General features: G+C 26.2%; 4 protein-coding genes and 1 long non-coding RNA gene across 5 annotated transcripts; all 5 read left to right on the top strand.

Moving 5' to 3' along the window:
* Positions 1–366: 366 nt before the first annotated feature.
* On the top strand, positions 367–5,207 carry LOC149033324 (uncharacterized). Its single transcript, XR_016175734.1, has 3 exons — positions 367–503; positions 4,151–4,275; positions 5,020–5,207. It is a non-coding gene; the product is annotated as an uncharacterized LOC149033324 (long non-coding RNA).
* A 1,784-nt stretch (positions 5,208–6,991) lies between these two features.
* LOC149033323 (uncharacterized) lies at positions 6,992–9,883 on the top strand. The gene is made up of 4 exons (XM_089169863.1): positions 6,992–7,968; positions 8,192–8,598; positions 9,000–9,171; positions 9,568–9,883. Exons 1-4 carry the CDS (start codon positions 7,672–7,674, stop codon positions 9,802–9,804), a joined length of 1,113 nt encoding a protein of 370 aa, XP_089025989.1. The 5' UTR covers positions 6,992–7,671; the 3' UTR covers positions 9,805–9,883.
* A 1,494-nt stretch (positions 9,884–11,377) lies between these two features.
* Positions 11,378–12,902, top strand: LOC149033322 (putative odorant receptor 92a). Its single transcript, XM_089169763.1, has 6 exons — positions 11,378–11,665; positions 11,744–12,150; positions 12,229–12,328; positions 12,430–12,531; positions 12,617–12,775; positions 12,849–12,902. The coding sequence occupies exons 1-6, from the start codon at positions 11,378–11,380 to the stop codon at positions 12,900–12,902; spliced, it is 1,110 nt and encodes a 369-aa protein (XP_089025889.1).
* A 1,179-nt stretch (positions 12,903–14,081) lies between these two features.
* LOC149033321 (odorant receptor Or2-like) lies at positions 14,082–16,164 on the top strand. The gene is made up of 6 exons (XM_089169762.1): positions 14,082–14,725; positions 14,814–15,220; positions 15,314–15,413; positions 15,641–15,742; positions 15,828–15,986; positions 16,061–16,164. Exons 1-6 carry the CDS (start codon positions 14,438–14,440, stop codon positions 16,112–16,114), a joined length of 1,110 nt encoding a protein of 369 aa, XP_089025888.1. The 5' UTR covers positions 14,082–14,437; the 3' UTR covers positions 16,115–16,164.
* Positions 16,165–19,187: 3,023 nt separating this feature from the next.
* LOC149033320 (odorant receptor 4-like) lies at positions 19,188–20,714 on the top strand. The gene is made up of 6 exons (XM_089169862.1): positions 19,188–19,481; positions 19,574–19,941; positions 20,079–20,178; positions 20,255–20,356; positions 20,429–20,587; positions 20,661–20,714. The coding sequence occupies exons 1-6, from the start codon at positions 19,188–19,190 to the stop codon at positions 20,712–20,714; spliced, it is 1,077 nt and encodes a 358-aa protein (XP_089025988.1).
* Positions 20,715–21,309: the final 595 nt, after the last annotated feature.

The following is a 21,309-nucleotide window of genomic DNA, read 5'->3' as shown; positions in this document are numbered from 1 at the left end:
ATTTTTAGAATAAATCTTCATTCGTTTTGTAAATTTTAAATATTATCTAATCAATAATATACGATGAAATTTTTCCATAATTAACATAATATAAAAACTATAAATTAAGAAAATTAATGAAATAAAGATAAACAAGTTACACAGATGTCATATAATTTATACTTATGTTAAATACGAATGAGTTTAATGATTCGTAACTCTTTAAATTGGAGTTAAACGTTTTAAATCCTTGAAGTTATTAAGAAAGATAAGAAAATATTATTAAAAGTCCAATAATAATTGTCCATTTAATGTTATCTCTAAAAGAGATAAGTGAAAGATAACACAGAAGAGTTATTGGAATGTGTTATTCGACTATGATTTTACTTCAGTATCAATTGAACTGATGTAAAGAATTGACGTGAAAAAAATAAAATAAATAAAGAAAAAAAATGTTACGGCAATTATTTTTTCTAATATTTGTTTGCATCTTTTATTCCATCTGCAACGCACAGAAACTTCAGGTATGTACTTTTAAACATTTAAAAGAATCTCTTCAATTCCCGGAGTATTCATTTAGGACGTTGAGTCAACGCCCTGCGGCATGTGACTTTTATATATAAAAAAAAAGGGTACTTGTAAAACAGAGAAAGAAAGAGAGAGAGAGAGAAGAAAGTAAAGAATAAACGCAAACGACATTGCAATTTATAATTTATTTCTTGAATGTATCAGAGTAATTGAATTTATTTCAATCATGATTAAAAAAATATTATTTAGTGCTTATATATATATATACATGCACACATATACAGAATACACGAATTGCTTTAAGATTATTTCTTGCAATAAATAAATATTTATATTTATATTGATTTAAAAAGATTAAACGCGTTGTTCATTAATAGTTAATAATATATTTGAATATTTGTTTATTAATATTTTAAATATATCGTCTTTAATATTAATATATAGTAAATATATTAAATAATTGTAACAATATTTATATGAGAAAGTATTTAAAATGTATCAAATATTAATATACAACTTGATAAAATTACAAATATTAATAAATATCTATATTTAAAATATTAATTAAATTAATATTTATACTATAATAATAATAATAATAATAATAATAATCTATAGGAAATAAAAAAATATGAAATATGATTGTGATAAAGTTTTAATGAAGTAACATTAACAATGGGTTATTTTCGTCTGGGTATTTAAATACACCTGACAATTTCCGTAAACATTTGGAAGCTTCGAGAATCGTAAAGTTCCTAAGGTAATACCAAGCCCCGTGCATAAACTTATCGGTCGCAAAAAAAAAAAAATAGACACCGCCAAGCTGTCGTGCGATTAAACCGTTTATACTTTTAATATTAGTATATACCATTCCTCTGAAGGAACGTTGTTAACGAGATAAGTTAAACAATAAGAAGTCCTAATGGGAAAAGGTACGAAAGTCAACTCGTCAAACTTTTATGCGACACAATGTAATCAACGTATTTTGATTTTTACGTTTTTCCGTCATTATTAAGAAAAAAGTATATATTTTTCTCTATTATTATTTTTTATTACACGTAAAATAACAAATTTATTATTATTATTTTTTATTATCCGCAGATAAAAATAAAATTGTTAATCTTTTTTATAAAGTAACCTTTTCAAAAGAAAGTATTAATATTTTTTGTTCTGTATTACAACAATAACAATAATATTTTATTTCTATTAGAAATCCATTTTTTAATATTCTATAATATTATTTATGCAATAGTATGAATAATTGTATACTCGAACAGTTCTTCTGCTTCAAATATTTGTATTTTTATTTTTTACAAAAAAAAAAATACATTTTTCTATCTTTTATTCTTTCATCCATTTTCTACATTGAACATTTTTAATCTACATTTACTATTAGCATATTTCTTTTTTAAATAAATACATTTTATAAATCGAATATTTTTTTCTGCTTTTATTATTCGTACACTTTTTTATAATATTTTCAATTAAATTCTTTACTTTCAATCCGTGAAATAAAAATTATTTTATTTGCAACATTTATTGGATAAACACTTAATTCTTTTTTTTTCTACAGATAAAAGTAGAATTTCTTGTTAATTTTGAAGTATTTGAAAGAAAGATAGAGAAGTGTGTTCGATCGATGAAGTTAGAAGAGAATCTTCTGTTAGCTTTTACTATTTGTATTCTTTCTCTTTACCTCTCTCCCTCTCTCCCTCCCTTTCTCTCTTTATCGTGGTTGTTCGTTATCACAGTAAAGTTGAAGTAACGAGAGAAACCATCTTACATTCTTATTGTACCAAACGACGATCAAAGTTTTCCTTTGGTTAATTAATTCCCACTTGATTTCACGAACACGTATAACTTTCTAGAAAATACAATGATCCAGTTTGTCTACCGTTTGACTGTTAGTTGTCGTTGACCAAACTAAGAAACTCAAAGAAAACAAACAAGATAGGATAGAATAAATAAAGATAAAGAAAAAAAACTATGTGAACGGAGTTATATTTTTAAAAATTAAAGACAAATAAAAAGAAAGAGAAGATAATAAAGAAAAATATAAATAGAAAGACAAAATTTTTGATGGTATAAAAATTTTCTATTTTTTATCATTGCTTAAGGGGGGGGGGGGGAGGTAAGATTAATTCGAACAAAAAAAGGCATGTTTTTGTGAATTTTTTGTGAAGACACAGTTAAAATCTATTTATTAAAACCAATGATATATATACATTAAAGTATGACATTCAAAGAATATTGTATAAAATTTTCACGAAGAAATATTTAAAAATACGGCAATGGCAGCAATTATTCGGACGTGTTTCAGGAAAAAGCAGAATTGCGGGGCCCCTCATAACTTGGTGCTGGACCATCTGAAATCAAAAAATCAAAGTTCATTCGTTGGATAATAGTTTTCCCCAGGTAACGCTGGAAGGGTTTTCCGAAATTTCAATTTTTCACTTTTTTAGAATACTTTGAAGGGAAAAACAGGATTTATGCGAAAAAAAAAATCGGCTAAAAAATCGCGTTTTTCCCTTTAAAGTATTCTAAAAAAGTGAAAAATTGAAATTTCGAAAAACCCTCCCAGCGTTACCTGGGGAAAACTATTATCTAACGAATAAACTTTGATTTTTTGATTTCAGATGATCCAGCACCAAATTATGAGGGGCCCCGCAATTCTACTTTTTTCCTGAGACACGTCCGAATAATTGCTGCCATTGCCGTATTTTTAAATATTTCTTCGTGAAAATTTCATACAATATTCTTCGAATGTCATACTTTAATGTATATATATCATTGGTTTTAATAAAGAGATTTTAACTGTGTATTCACTAAAAATTCACAAAAACATGCCTTTTTTGTACGAATTAACCTAACCCCCCCCCCCTTTAAAAGGATTAGAAACTTATTGGAACTTCGAATTTTCATTAGAATTATTTTCAATAATTTAATACAGGTGCATATACACCAAGTATACGAATTTTTATTATGCAGAATTTCATTATAATTGTTTCAGTATTTAGAATCGTTTATTTTATCACTTCAAATATTTTTCTAATTTAATACAAATGTTATACAAATATTTTACTATCAAAAAATCAAATTTTTTATAGATTATAAATCGGTGTCAATGATTAGACCATGAATAATCATTTAAAAATTACACGAAGATCGTATATTTACGTTTTTATATAATCAACATCAAAGATCCATACAAATATTTAATTAAAAAAAAGAACAAGATATTTTTTCAATAATAAACATTTTGAAAATTGTTTGAATAATGTAAAAATATGAATGGAATAAAATTGACAGTAATTTAATGACCTTTGAAATGTTACTATGCAAGATTAAACGTGAAAAATGCCCATCTTCTGAGTAGTTTTTCAAAATAACAAAACTTTACTAAGAAACACGTTTTCGAAATTCGTATTACAACGGAAATATTTCTAGTAAAATGGTCATTCGGTATAGTAAAAGTTTGTAAGAAAAAGTTCAGAGAATTTCTCTTTCTCTCTCTTTCTCGAAATATACTATATATATAAAAGATATCGTCGTAACATGCAATTTTCTTTAAAAGCGTATCTTCCCGTATCGAAAGTTTCGTGATAAAACATTTTATTGGAGTCTTTCTTACATTGAATTTCAGGAAACAAAGACGGAAATTCACATTGGCAATAAATCTCCTCTCGGAGAGTCAATGATCCTCACAGTGGTTATGGTTTGTTGTATGGGTTCAGTATTGATGATACTCATACCAACAGCATTATATCAGTAAGTATATTACAATTTAATCAACATGCTTATTTGATATAACGTGGAATAAAAGAAACTGATATATCAATATCTTATTCGTTTATCGATAACGTATACCTTATTTATCGATATAAAAAACGTGAGATTAGAATTTTATGTTGGGTTGAATTCTTTGATATAATAGATTTATCAACACTTATTGTATACATTTTTTTCCTTGAAATATAGTTTAATATTTTTATCATAATTTTAATTTATATTATCTGATAGATTAAAGTTAATAGAAAATTGCATATAAAAATATATTATATTTATATTATTTATTATTATATTATTAGGTTATATTGATATTATGATTTTATTATTGCAATATTATTTTCGGATTATCATCTTTTTATATTAAAAGATAAAATGTATAAAAAGTTTGATATTATTAATCAAATTATATACTGGGTGTGTGTTTATGAATTAGTTAATATACAGGGTGTCCTAAAATACGAACAAATTGTATTCTACATTTTCGTGTATAATTATCTTCTGCTATTTTACACCATCAGTTTAAGGACACCCAGTATAAGCTGATTTTCAGTATCAAATATTTTTACATTTAAATCTATATTTATTAATAACCGTCTCATATGGTCAAAAGTTTTTTTATTTAATATCTAAATAAATACCAAACTATTATTATATATTACATTTAAATAAATACTTTTAATTTCCATTTAATCTAATTTCAATTCTTTGTTTGTTTTTTTACAGTAAATATTGTATTAAAAAGAACGATGATGCTATCTAATGAAATACATTAGAAAAGCAACCCTGACGCAACCTTTACACGAAGCCTTTGACTCGAGCAACTTTTTTATAAACAAAAAAAAGAAAAAGACAAGGAAACACAAAATTAAGAACATTATTCGATTGTAAAAAAAAAAAAAAAATGAATAAAAGAGTAACAACAGAGAATAGGAGAAAGAATTGATGAGAGGAAAAAAAAACGGAAAGAATGGGTGGGCGAGTTGAAAGTAGGAGGAGAAGGGTAGAAAAAGGGGGGAAAATGTGAGGGGGGGTGGAATTTTGGCGACGACACGAAATCGTAAGCTCAATAAATCGAGGAGAATTAATCGTATATCGTAGACGGGAACAAATACGAATTCGATAATTAATCCGTTGATCGGTTTTATGACTCTCCGTTTGAACGACACTTCTCTACTGGTTATATTGGTGTTAGTGGGTGGTAGTGATAGTAGTAGTGGTAGTGCTATTGCTCGTACAGATCGTACGTTTTCTCTTTATCCGTTCGTTCTTGTTTTAACTTCGGCCATTTGGCAACGAACGCTGATAATGGGACAGCTAGGTGGGTAGCCGTACGAACGATTTCATCGAACGATCCCGATTATTTTGGATGAAATGCTGTGTGTATAACCGGGCCGAATAACAATAAGCCGAAACGTGCAACACTAGTTTCTATCGAATCCACAAAACGACTAACTCGCAACTATTATTATGTCGATGGTAATTTAGAGATATAAATCTAATACGATTATTGTTTTATTCGTTTAACATAAATTTACATTGGAACGATGATAAACAAAATTTCATGACAAAATACAAAATGTTCATCTATCATATTTGATCTAGATAAAGAAAGTATTTATATACGTATTATTTTTTCTTTGAATATTTCATCAACTGAATTAATGCGTCAAAGGATAATATTCAAACGTGTTTTTAATAAGATTATTTTTCTGTATTTTTGTGTTTAATATAAATTAATAATGTACAAATTTGTAATCAGGTCAATCGATATTTAACGTGTGTCAAACTTCTTTTTTTTTTTAGTATTCGTGTAACATATTTTTAATAAATATATCGACTTTAATTTATAAATTGTTACGATAAGATTATCGTTTAAATATTACCATACATTTTTATTTCAAATATAAAATATTGGAAATATTTTCATTATAATACGAATACCATAACAAATTATTAATATAGGTATCATAAAATTATTGAAACGTATAAAATTATGGTAAAACATTACTGAGAACTAACTGGAAAAAAAAAAGTTTTAATATTTCTCTTCTAAATTTAGAAAAATAATATTAAAATACTTTTAAAGTGAAATTCTGTGATAACATTAGTATGAATACGTATAATATAATTAGAATTTCTAAAAGATCGAAAACATTGTATGTATATAACATTTTCGTACGCTTACATTTTATGCATAGAATATCAAGGATAATATTAGCGAATAATCTTTGTTTAGATAATGTACATACAGTTTACATATATATACACTAGACAGATTCGAAATACTGAAGTAGGACGATGTCAGTTCTTTGTTTATCTCCGTCCAGAGTATCATGCGTCACGTATTTTCCTGTGAATATTATTTTCTCTCAACTCGATCGAAATTCTACTACTTTATTAATAATTATAACATAATTTGAAATATACTTTATCAATTAATACTATAGTTTCTATGATATTTCCTAAAATTGAAATAATTAAACTTTGATCGATATTTTGTACTTATATTGTTTTCAAATTTTATTAAAACAATTGGAAATATTTCTTTTGTTTCAAAATCAACATCAAATATTCTTTTTTTTTGCAAACCGATAATAATAATAAGATAACAATGATTATAAAAAATGTTATACTTTTTTATCATCAAAAATGTATATTTTTATCTTAGGTTTATCAAGAAAAATTACAGACATTTCGAAATTGTTTCTTTAAACGAATAAAATAATATTTTCAAATATAGGTAATTAATTTTAAATAATAGTAGATACCTTATATGATTAATCATTTTTTAAATGTACAATATATAAATTAAAATATAAAATATATGATTTATTTTTTTGTTTAACGATGATGTTAAAATAGTATAATTAACAACGAATGAACAACGTAGACAAGAAATTCACGTTTTCTATGTACTTAGATATTTTAGTTAATTTGCACAAGAGCATATTACACAAACTGAAATATACCTTGTCGTAAAACGAACTGAACTAACTTCACTTTCCAACCTTACATATCCTTAAATATGTAAACGTTCGAAACCAAGAGAAGTAGAAAGAAAGAAAGAGAATGGTAACAGCTGACTGTAGATTTGCACTAATAAATGGTAATTAGACAAAAATAGAAAGTAACTATGGAATGCATGGTGCAAGAATATTTCCTACTTCTTGGAAAATTCGATAAATTCTTGCTGAAGCAAGGATAAGGAAAACTTAGATTCTAACAGAAGACAAAGAAGACTATAATTTATTCATAGACCAATCGGCAAAGCATTTACGTTTCAGGATTCTAGCTTTAGTGTAGAAAATGATGATGATAAGGAAGGGTTGAATTCACGCGTGTTAACATTTACTTTCTAAATTATTTTTCATCGTAATGCTTGTGCCTAAGGTCAGTCCAGAGAGTGCATTAAAATTTACTAAACTTGGTGTATTACCATTGGGTTCTTGGCCGCCATCAATAAACGCTACTAAAAGGGAACTCATATTACGCGAAATCAGATGGTGGATATCGTTCTTAATTATTTTATTATTTTTATTTGCTGAACTTTATGGAATACGTAAACATTATCAAGATTCGGTGATATTTACCCAATCAATTTGTTTTTTTATGGGTTCCTCACAAATTTGGATTAAAATGATTATATTTAAAAGTCAATCATCGAGACTTCAGGTAAATCATTAATTTATTAAAATTAAATAAACATTTATCCCTTGATTCAAGCAAAAACGTATAATCAGATAAATTAAATTTCCACCAAAATTTTCTAACGTGCTAATTTAAATTGTCTATAATAAAAGAATAAATCACAAATAAAGGGTAACGCGTAAATCAAGGGACATATTATATTCGTTAGAAAAAAAAGAGAAAAGAAAAGGAAAAATATGACTCGTAGATGGTAACCATTGAGATGGAAGACTTCATCAAAAAGATGAACAACTTTGAGAGAACGATTCTGCAGAGATACGTCGACAAAAGTGCCATGTTTCATCTTGCGATGACATTTAGTTATTACACGATTTGCGTGGCCTTCATCATGGGACCTATAATATTACCACGTCCATTTCCAACTTTTGCGGAATATCCTTTCGATGTTAAATCTCACCCGATTTACGAAATCATTTATTTGCAGCAAGCATTTGTTGGAATCCAAGCAGCCGTTGGTGTTACTATCGATTGTCAGGTTGCATTTTTACTTTGGTTTACAGGAGCCAGATTTGAAATGTTAACGATTCAATTAAGTAATATAACCAATGAACACGAATTAAGATCTTGCATTAAATTACATCTCGATTTATTAAGGTAATCTTTTTTATTAAATTATATGTTCGTTTCTTGTTAATAATTTATATTGATATTAGTATTTAGTATTTATTAATATTTATGTAATAATTAAATTAATCAATAATTTATATAATATTAAAAAATTAATATTTCAATTATTTAATATTGTTAATTAATATTTTTAAATTGGTATCGTTAAGTCGTGAGTTGAGATTTTATTTTTCGTTTATCATTTTTTAATAAATGTAAGTAAATCAACACATTGTTGAGTCACGAATAAAAATTGTTCAATATTGTATTAATCATAATTTTAAGTTTTAACATTGTTAAATAAAACTACATAGAGTTTTACTAGTTGTGAAATAATTAATAGAAACTGAAAATGTTTTTGCGTTTATCTATTATCTCAAATTTTTCAGATATGCAGAAAATGTTGTTAAATCAGTTCGTTTTATCATACTAACCAGTATTGGTGTTTCATCCGTATGCATAGTGTTCGGTGGAGTGGAATTTCTCTTTGTTAGTTATTTATTTCCTTTTATTTTTTTTATTTTTGTTTTTTTTTCGTTTTCTTTTCTTCCATTGAATTGTTGGAATTAATGATTGGTTATCGCAATAGGCAGATTCGATAACACTGAAACTTCAATTCGTTTCGTTGATAGCTGGATCGATCTTCGAATTATTTTTATGTTGTAGACCTACTGATAATCTGATGGAAATGGTAAATAAATTTTTCAAAAATATACTCATTAATTTTATAGTAACCATTGAATTCAAGCAATTTTTGATTTTATATTTAAAGTACAATCAAAATCATGAATATAATATTTTGTTATAATTTATATCAATTAAATATTGTATGGAATAAAAAAAATTTTTATATGCTCATCAATGATGTGTAGCAGTATACAAAAATTATAAAAATTAATATCCTTAAATTTAGTATTAAAAAAAAAAATTATTAATTATTAATTTATTGAATTGTAGAGTTTAGCCGTGGGATTAGCAGCATATGAATCTAACTGGATCAACAAATCCCCAAAAATAAAAAGTAATTTATATTCTTTAATGCAAAGATCTCAAAAACCTGTGATTGTAGCGATCGATGGTATATTACCTCCGTTGTCCTTGGAGTATTATCTATCGGTAAGATACACAACTAGGATAACTTCAAATGCTGAGTGCAAAGTACACGTAGGAAAATTTCATTCACTCCTTTGGTAAAAGATACTTTTCCATTGAATCGATGAAATCGATAATACAGTACTTCGTAGTTAACACAAGTACAAATTAATACCAATTTCCATTCGTCGGTATTTCTGTAATCATAAATAAACAAAATTATTATTTTTTTATATTTAATAAAACAAATAATTGATATAAGAAATCTTGTTTTTCTTTTCAGTTTTTAAATGTATCCTTTCGATACTTTACAACAATCCGAGCCGTTTTCATATAATAATATTTAAAAAAAAAAAAAATAATATATATATGAAACATTATCAATTCTAAAATATTAATGATAATATTTAAACTAGACTTACGTAATTAAGAATAACAATTGTTAATGTAAATATGAAATATCATTAAAAATTAAATAATATTTTATTTCCATTTCTACTATCACTTCAATCATTTCGTATCATAATCCTTGTATTTTTTATTCATACATATTATTCGAATAAATTCGAACTTTAATCCTTTGCACTAGGTTGTCCCCTCTGAGGGGACATGAAAGTTTATTAACGATTACGGAGAATGAACTTGTTCCACCGCAATTTTTTAAGAAACACGTGTTTTCCTGTAGTTTTCTATTAAAATGGCACAAAAAAACAAATCGAAATATGATAAAATTAAGAAATATATAATAATAAGATAATAAAAATGATAATATAATAAGAAATATATATATATATATATATATAAGAAAGATAAATAAAGAAAGAAAACGGGATTGTATTGTCTGTTCTGACAGAAAAATATCAGGTGGAAAGCGGCAAACAACATTTTATTGTGAAACATGTACAAATCAACCTGCTATGCATATTGGGAATTGCTTCAGACTTTACCATACCGTAGAAAATTATAAAAAATAAATTTTTTTTTTGGAAATATGTGTTCTTCTTCAATGTCCACAAATACATATAAACCAAATTTCATTACAATTCCTTACTTGGTTCTAAAATTGTACTGTATAATATCACGTTTCCAGGGTGTACGTTTTCGCGAAAAAGTGGCGTCGAGTTGCTGGTAGGTAACGTGTACAATAAATGAACTGAACTTCATTGTAGATAGAAATACGTCAGGTTTCAAACTAAACCTTACTGTTACCCAATCTAAATAATTATTTATTCTTCTCTCTCTCTCTCTCTCTCTTTCTCTGTGTTAGAATTTTCCAACTACAATGTAACACGTAAGAAAACTTATGCGAAGGTAAAAGGGTAGGAAGGAATCGCTTATCTACTCGGAACACAATAATTTAAGATAATTATAGATACGTGTTGCAATATACGTGTAGCGTGCAAAGAACACCTAACTAATTTATAATACCTTCGACTATTGGAAATAGTGGTAAAACACATTTCAAGAGAGAATTCAAAATTAAAGTTTACGTAAGAATATCGAACGAACAATAAACAGAAATGTCTTCCACGCATTTGTTAAAATAGTACAAATTCCGAACAACAGATCATCAGATCTTTGTGAACATTGAACAATTTTGTATTCACGAATAAAGATTTCAGATCAGACTGTCGAATCGGTCAGGTGAACGAAATAAATATAAATAAATATCATCATGAAATATACTATTGAAGAAGCGTTAAAATTTACCAAAAGTAGCGTAGCTTTAGTAATTTCATGGCCACCTCTGATAAACGAATCAAAAATCAAATTATTCTTTTTAGATATATATTTATGCATATCATTTATATCAGCTCAAACAATTTTAATCGCTTTGGTGAACACGATATACGCTTGTCGGGATAATATAGAAATTATGATACGAACAGCATGCTCGTGTTTGGTTATTATAGAAATGAGCATAAAAATGGTTGCGTGTAGAGCACAACGTTCCAGTTTGCGGGTATATTGAAAAATGATATGTTTATTTTATCTATAAAAAAAATTTGTAGTAAAATAATCATTTCATCGTTTTTTTTAGTCGATAATATTGGAAATGGAAAATATTATCAAAATAGCTAAACCATATGAAAAAACAATTTTAGAAAAATATGTGAACAAGTGTGCACCATTACACATGTATCTAACTTTTGGATTTTATTTAGCCGGTATCAATTTTATCATTGGACCAATATTTCTACCGCAATCGTTACCAACCTTTACCGTTTATCCTTTCGATATAGAACCACATCCAATATACGAATTTATTTATTTTCAACATGTTGTTGCTGCTTTGCAAACATGCGCAGGTGCTTCGATTGATTGTCAAGTTGCCTTTTTTCTTTGGTTCGCTGGTGCAAGATTTGAAATGTTACAAAACGAAGTTGCAAATACTGTAAACGAGCATGATCTCAAATGGTGTATACTGAAACATCGTCATATTGTCAGGTAATATTTATCATTATTGTAAATTAAATATTGTATTTTGATTTTACGATTAAATAACTTTTTGATTTTTCCGTACAGTTATGCAGAAAATGTCGTCGAAGTTGCACGTTATGTGATTTTAACTACTGTCGGAATTACGACAACATTAATCGTGTTCAGTGGATTCTTATTAGTTTTTGTTAGTAACATTTTATATTAAAATTATTTTTTAATAATTTGTATAATGTTAAATATTCAATTAAAATTTTTTAAAGTATAATAATATTTTTTTTATAACAGACAGATTCAGCGGCAGCCAAATTTCAATTCTTCGTTCTAGATATTGTCTCAATTATTCAGTTATTTGTCAGCTCGTATCCGGCTGAAAATTTAATTGAAATGGTATAGTTTGTTCACATTTTTCAAATAATCATAAATATAATTGATCTGTACAGTTAATAATATTATTAATAATTTTTTATGACAGAGTTCTGCGATCGGATCGGCAGCTTATAATTTAAATTGGGTTGGAAAATCCAAAAAAATATCGAAAAACATACTTTTTCTCATTCAAAGATCCCAAAAACCAATTATAATCAAAATTAGTGGATTTATGCCAATATTATCTTTATCTTACTATATGTCGGTAGGTTTGCATTAATTGTAAAATAATTTTGATACTTTAAAAGACGCAGATAATATTATTTTAAATGTTTCAGTTCTTGTCCTCGGCATTCTCGTATTTCACAACAATGAGAGCTGTAGTTAATTAAATAATAAAATTTTGAGTATTTCTATTAATACACATATAGTATCTATCTGATGGAAACACAGAATTTTTAATCAAAAATTAGATTTCAATAATAACAATCTTTAGAATATCATTTTCTCATTTCATTATAAACCCGAATATGTATTTAATAAAAGATGAAGAAAAATGATTAAAACTGTGGATAAAATTATCGAATTCGATGTTAAAAAAAAAAATGTTGGTTTTAAATTAAATTTAAAATCTAAAGATAAATGTGTTCTTGAAGGAAATACGAACAACTGAAAAACTATGACCATTTTTTATTTGCTTTCGAAAGGTCGTTTTATAGTTTGAACAAAAATAACGTTCGTGCACTAGCGAGTAAATTGTAACTGGTGAAAACCGTAAGTAAAGTTATATCCTAAATCGTTCGTTCCTGAACATTCGAAAAATCCACGAATCGTAAAATTGCACCTTAGTGAAACTCGTAGATACTTAAGTATATACTCGAGAACGTGTACATGCTCGTATAACGTGATACGGTGACTCGCATTTTCGTTTCACGAAGATAATCCCACCTTCCTAGCACAACCTAACACTTCGACGAACTTTCAACACAAATCTCGTGCAACGCTAATCCCATATTAATGCCAACTTTCGGATATTTCACTCTTACTTTGCATACAACATATTCAACTCACAATTATAAGAATTACGCTAAAGTCATCAATATTATAATTGTTTTTCCAAGAGAAATTTATTATTCTTCTAATCTCAATTTTTTTCATCATTTTATCCTTTAAAAATCCTAATATAATAGAAAATTGGAAAGAATAAAATTGTAAAATTAATTATATCCTACACACAAATTTGTTTTATACATTTATTATGATACTTTAATCAATATTAAAACTTTTTTCTTAAAATTATTTCTATTTGCAATACAAACTACAAAATTCGATTTTTAAATTAAATTTTTACGATTCAATTCAATTCGCAAATTTACTTTTTATTTAAGTAATTGTAAACCTTGATACAAACTTCCAAAATTTGTTCTTTACAAAAATAATCTAACAACTATCTCAACAGCTCGTTCATAGTTATACTTTGAACTTACCATTACTTAAATAACGCGAGAAAAAGAAATGTATCGACTATCGAAGTGAAACAATGTACGATATAGTTACGAAGAATGATACAACCTTATTTACTTATTCATGTAAAAGTAGTTCAACGAAGGAAGCTACGGAAGAAACAGCTTAACTTCTTTCCCCATGATAATTAAAGATAATAACAGATATGTGTAAGAAACGAAACACACATTGCGTGTAAAGAACTTCTGACTGATTTATTCCCTTCAACGAATGACTATAGTGGAAATTACAATACGTTCTATCGAGAGAATTTAATATGAGGATTTACGTAAGAATATCGAGCGAACAATATACGAGAATTTCTTCAAATAATTTGTTGAAATAAAATCGAAGAAGAAAATTCTCTGTACTTTAAATACAAACAATTTCTAACAGATTACCAATAACGTTAATTCAAATTATCATGACATTTACAACAGAAACAGCATTAAAATTTACGAAAAGTAGCGTAGCCTTGTTAACTTCTTGGCCACCGTCAATGAACTCATCTAAAACAAAATTGTTTTTTCTCGATTTATATTTGGTTATTTCTATGTTTTGTGCTCAAACGTTGTTATTAATGTTGTTGTACAGTATATACATTAATCGAAATAATTTAGAGATAATGATACAAACAATTTGTGTAATAATTGCTGTTATACAAATGAGTGTAAAAATGGTAACATGTAGATTGCAACGTTCGAATTTCCAGGTGTAATAAAATAATATATGTATTAATTCGTTTTATTTAATTTGAAAAAAAACTATTTAATATTAATTTTTTGTCTTTATCGTTTTAGTCGATAATCGTTGAAATGGAAAATATTGTTAAACAAGCAAAACCATACGAAAAAGCTATACTAACAAAATATGTTAACAGATGTGCTATGCTTCACCTATATCTTACCTTTGGGTTTTATATAGCTAGTATAAATATTGTTTTGGGACCAATATTTTTACCACAACCATTACCAACTTTTGCTGTTTATCCGTTCAATGTGGAAACACATCCAATATACGAAATTGTTTATTTTATGCAAGCAATAACTGGTATACAATCATCTACAGGTGCTACGATTGATTGTCAAGTTGCTGTTTTACTTTGGTTCGCTGGTGCAAGATTTGAAATGCTGCAAATTGAAATAGCAAATTCTGTAAATGAGTATGATCTCAAATGGTGTATCATAAAACATCAACAAATTCTCTAGTAACGTATATCAATAAAATTAATTATAGATTATATTTTTATTTTTACGATAAAGTGAACATTTATCTTTTTTTATTTTTTTTAATTTTTTAGTTATGCAGAAAATGTGGTTAAAACTGTACGTTTTGTGATTTTTTCTACCGTATGCATTACAACCATATTAATAGTGTCCAGTGGACTTTTATTCCTTTTCGTTAGTATCTTTTTATATGCAATAATAATTTACAATAATATATTATCATATTTGCTTATATATTTAATCATAATTTCATTAATCATAAACATAATTGTTTGAAATAAGGTTTGCCCAAGATATCAAGCATAATTTATTCATACGTGTAAAATAATTTTTTTTTATTGTAAACTTTACGATTTATTTGTATAACTTTTAATGTATGCTTTTTTTTGGTTCGATAATAGACTGATTCAATAACTATCAAATGTCAATTTCTTCTTCTGGATATTGTCGCCAGTATTCAATTATTTGTCAACTCGTATCCAGCTGAAAATTTAATTGAAATGGTATAGTTTGTTCACATTTTTCAAATAATCATAAATATAAATGATCTGTACAGTTAATAATATTATTAATAATTTTTTATGACAGAGTTCTACGATCGGATCGGCAGCTTATAATTTAAATTGGGTTGAAAAATCACAAAAGATGTTAAAAAACTTACTCTTTCTTATTCAAAGATCCCAAAAGCCAATTATAATCAGGGTTAATGGATTTTTACCAGCATTATCATTATCTTATTATATGTCGGTAGGTTTACATTAATTATAAAATAGTTTTAATACTTTAAAAAAACGCAAATAATATTATTTTAAATGTTTCAGTTCTTGTCCTCGGCATTCTCGTATTTCACAACAATGAGAGCTGCAGTTAATTAAAAAAATTGTTTTATTATCTCTATTAATACACGTAAAGAATATATACTGATGGAAACACAGAATTTTTAATCTAAAATTAGTTTTCAACAATAACAATCTTTCGAATATCATTTTTTAATTTTATTATCAATCTGAAAATATGTATTTAATAGAAAATGAAGAAAAATTATTAAAATTATGGATAAAATTATGGAATTCGATGTAAAAAAGAAATTATTGATTTTAAATTAAATTAAATAAACTAAAGATATATGTTACTTGAAGGAAATACGAATAACTGAACTTTTTATTAACCTTCGATAGTTCGTTGTATTGTTTAAACAAAAAAAAATGTTTATTGTTTAGAGAATAAATGTTAAATAGTGAAAAAAGTAATCAAATTAATTATCAAAATTGTTTATTCCTAAACATTCGGAATTGTAAAATTGAAATTAAGTAAAACTCATAGATTCTTAATTATATACTTTAGAACGTGTACCTGTTTCATATACCGTGATACGATGACTCACATTTTTGTTCCTTGGGGATAATCTTCCTTCCTACCACGACCTAACACTCAGACAAACTTTTAACACAAATCTCATGCAACACTAATCCCACATTAGTGTCAACTTTCGGATATTTTACTCTTACTTTGCATATAACACATATTCAACATCCAATTATAAGAATCACGCTAAAGTCATCAATATTCTAATTATTTTTTTCAAATTAAATTTATTATTCTTCTATTCTAAAATTTTTTTATAATTTCATCATTTAAAATCCAAAATAATAGAAAATTACAAAGAGAATAAATTTATAAAGTTAATTATTAGGTTGGTAAGTAAATAACTGCAGATTTTGTTGATAAGTTGCCTTTCAAAATTAGCAATGACTTACTTGCCAACCCAATATATTATATGAATTTGTTTTATTCATTTATTATAATACTTTTATCAATATTAAAACTTTTTTCTTAAAATTATTTCTAATTGCAAGACAAACTACAAGTTCGATTCTTAAATTAAATTTCCACAAATTTATTTTTTATTTACGTTATTGTAAGCCTTGACTCAAACTGCAAATATTGTTCCAGTCGTGGAATTATTTTCTTTACAAAAATAATCTAATAATTATCTCAACAGCTCGTTCATAGTTATACTTTGAACTTACCATTACTTAAATAACGCAAAAAAAAGAAATGTATCGACTATCGAAGTAAAACAATGTACGATATAATTACGAAGAATGATACAACCTTATTTACTTATTCATGTAAAAATAGTTCAACAAAGGAAGCTACGGAAAAAACAGCTTATTACTAGCTGCAAGATAAGTTATCTTAAATCGTATTTATCTGTATGTTATAATTATTTCATTACTGTTTTAAATATTCGTAATAAAATTTGTAGAAAAATTCATACTCTTTTATATAATGAATTTTTTGGACTATAAACATTGTAATCTTTTCTTTTAACTTTTGATGAATTATTTGCTTTGATAATAGACAGATTCAAGGACGATCAAATTTCAATTCCTCATTTTGAATATTGTCGCTATTATTCAATTATTTCTTAACTCGTATCCGGCTGAAAATTTAATTGAAACGGTATAGTTTTCTCACATTTTTAAAAATAATCATAAATATTAATAATCTATACAGGTGATTATTTGATTAGAAATTTGTTATAATAGAGTTCTGAGATTGGATCGGCAGCTTATAATCTAAATTGGGTTGAAAAACAACGAACGATGTCAAAAAACATACTTTTTCTCATGCAAAGATCCCAAAAACCCGTAATAGTTACAATTAGTGGATTTATACCGATATTATCTTTATCTTATTACATGTCGGTAAGATTTTCGTTACTTTAAAAATTATTAGTATGTTCTAAAATAACACCTGTATTTGTTTTTTTTTTCAAATACATCAATTTATTTTATTATTTGAATTATTTCAGTTCCTGTCTTCTGCATTTTCATTTTTAACAACATTGAGAGCTGTAGTTAAGTAAAACATTTAATCTAATTTTTTATATTTCTGTAAATGTCATTGTATTTATTGATGAAACTATTATTAAAAATTTAATTTTAATAAAAATGTTCACGTATAATATTATAACATACATTTATTTTTAATAACTCCGTCTATAAAAATAGATACGATTAATATCTAAAAATTATATTTGAAGATTGTTTGTAACAAACTTACTTTCAATTCGATGTTTAAATTCCTGAAACATACACAAACATATACACACACGCGTGAGAAATTGTACTGTAGAAAATAAAATCCTTTCAACTAATGTCAGTTTTCGTTGAAAGAAAAGAAAGAGCTCGCTTATCGTATAAACGGAATCTAGAATTTATTTCTTAATAACACCTAGAAAGAAAATCTAACATAAGAAAAAAGAAAAGGTGGAATAATAGAATTATCGAGTATGCGAAGGAATAAGCGATAATTATGAACCATAAGAAAAGCCACACACACTATAAGCTTCTTAATTTATTCATCCTTCGAGAAAAAAAGGGTAAGGGAAAGAATAAAGCAAATAATACGTTTGTCTACATGCACATGATGGAATACGTAAACACAAATGCAATAGGTGTAACGATGAAATACTTTTCTATTACATCTTCTAGACTATAGATTTGAAATTACAGGAGAAATGAAGACAATGAATCAAAAATGAATCTAAAGTCTATTTAAATGATAAATCCTAAAATGAATTAAACATAGGACACTATTATTCGAGAAATGGAATAAATCAACTTAAAATTTGATGAAAGCACGGATGCTTCACTTACACACACACACACACACATATACAAATGATGACTTTAGACGCATTAAAAAGTAATTGATAATAATTCTTACAACGTGGAAGCAACATTGTGCACATAATTCATCTAATGACTTATTTATATGCTACTGTAATCTCACATACATGCACAGTTATATACATCATTTTTGAAATGTACTTGCAAGAAGTTTGATTTCTAAATTGTCATAATCGAATATCGAATTAATTCTCGGAAATATTTCTAACTCAAATGTCAATAATTTTAATTGAAATTTAATTTTTTAAAAATGGTATGGAGCGTTTCACTGAATACTGCATTGAAGTTTACTAAATTAAGTGTTATCATAATGGGCTGTTGGCCACCACCTTTAAATGCAACAAAAAAACAATTATTATTACGTGACCTTTATTGGTGGTCAACGTTTGTGATAGCTTTACTTTTGAATTTAACATTAATTAATGGAATTTACGAGTATCGTCATAATACTTTAATTATGATACAAACTACGTGCATTTTGGCAGGTGTTTTTCAAATGTGTTTAAAAATGATCCTTATGAGAATACAACGTTGGAAATTTCAAGTAAATTAACAATTATATCCTGGTATTTTTTTCTTTTTTTTATATATATATCTATCGTTTGATATTTTGATTTTCTATTTCTTTTCACGCAGTCAATAATACAGGAAATGGAAAATTTTGTGGAACAAGCCAACTCGTTTGAAAAAGTCATTTTACAAAATTACGTGAACAAGTGTTGGATATTTCATTTAACAATGACCATTGGCTTTTATGTGATTTGTTTAGGTCTTGTTCTAGGACCAGCTATTTTATCACAACCATTTCCAACTTTCGCGAAGTATCCTTTCAAAGTGGATTCACATCCGATGTACGAGATAGTTTACTTTCAGCAAGCATTTATTGGAACACTATCAGCTGTCGGTGGTACCATTGATTGTCAAAATGCGGTTTTATTGTGGTTTGCTTCAGCGAGATTTGAAATCTTGTCTATCGAATTAACAAAACTTATTGATCTCGATAATATAAATTATTACATAAATAAACATTTAAAATTACTCAAGTAATTAATATTCCGATTATTTTAATTTAACTTATTGTCTTAATAAAAAACAATTAAGATTAATAATTAAATATTATTTGTCCTTTATATTTTTTTAGATATTCACAGGATGTTGTGTTAAGTGTGCGTTACATTATTTTGATCACCAATTGTATTACATCTTTGATAATGATATTCGGTGCATTGCAAATTCTTTTTGTTAGTTGTCAAAAATTTATTTCTATTTTATTATTTGATAAAATTAATTTTTAATCAATATTTTTTTCAATAACAGGCAAAATCAACAACCATAAGAATTCAATTCATCATTTTCGTAATTGGTGCATCAATACAACTGTTCATATCCTCACGTCCAGCTGAACATTTATCAGAAATGGTAAACAAAATTGAATCATTATAAAATGATTTCATTACAAAATTAATAATCATTTATATCTTTCATAAAAAGAGTTTAGCTGTTGGTCTATCGATTTATAATTCTAATTGGATTGGAAAATCTTCAAAGGTATTAAAAAATATGTGCATATTGGTCCAAAGATCCCAAAAACCTATAATCATCAAAGTCAATGGATTTTTACCAACGTTATCCCTTAAATACTACACTTCGGTAAAATAATATTTTATAAATAAAATGATAATTATTACAAATAAAAAAAATTCTAACAAACATCATTTTACAGTTTCTGTCATCGTCGTTCTCATACTTTACAACGTTACGTGCTATAGTCACTTAAAAAATAAATTAATCATTTAATTGTTACTACTAAACTAATAGAAAAAATAAATAGTACTAAATTAATAATAATAAATTAGTAATTATAAAATTAGTAATAATAGAATACTAAATTAATAGAGAAAAGTTTTTTATAAAATCATTATTATAAATAAAATATGGAATTGAAATATTTAATCCTAAAGAAATATTATAATTTACTCACATTTCTGTTCCTTGGGGATAATCTCCCTTCCTACCACGACCTAACACTCAGACAAACTTTTAACACAAATCTCATGCAACACTAATCCCACATTAGTGTCAACTTTCGGATATTTTACTCTTACTTTGCATACAACACATATTCAACATCCAATTATAAGAATCACGCTAAAGTCATCAATATTCTAATTATTTTTTTCAAATTAAATTTATTATTCTTCTATTCTAAATTTTTTCATAATTTCATCATTTAAAATCCAAAATAATAAAAAATTACAAAGAGAATAAATTTATAATGTTAATTATTAGGTTGGTAAGTAAATAACTGCAGATTTTGTTCATAGGTTGCCTTTTAAAATTAGCAATGACTTAATTGCCAACCCAATATATTA

The sequence above is a fragment of the Polistes dominula genome, unplaced genomic scaffold (assembly GCF_049000335.1).
Source record: "Polistes dominula isolate Pdom_NZ unplaced genomic scaffold, Pdom_raw_medaka contig_49, whole genome shotgun sequence".
In the NCBI taxonomy this organism is placed as follows: domain Eukaryota; kingdom Metazoa; phylum Arthropoda; class Insecta; order Hymenoptera; family Vespidae; genus Polistes; species Polistes dominula.
The sequence above is the reverse complement of the archived record's forward strand: the minus strand, read 5'-3'. Positions and strand labels throughout refer to the sequence as shown.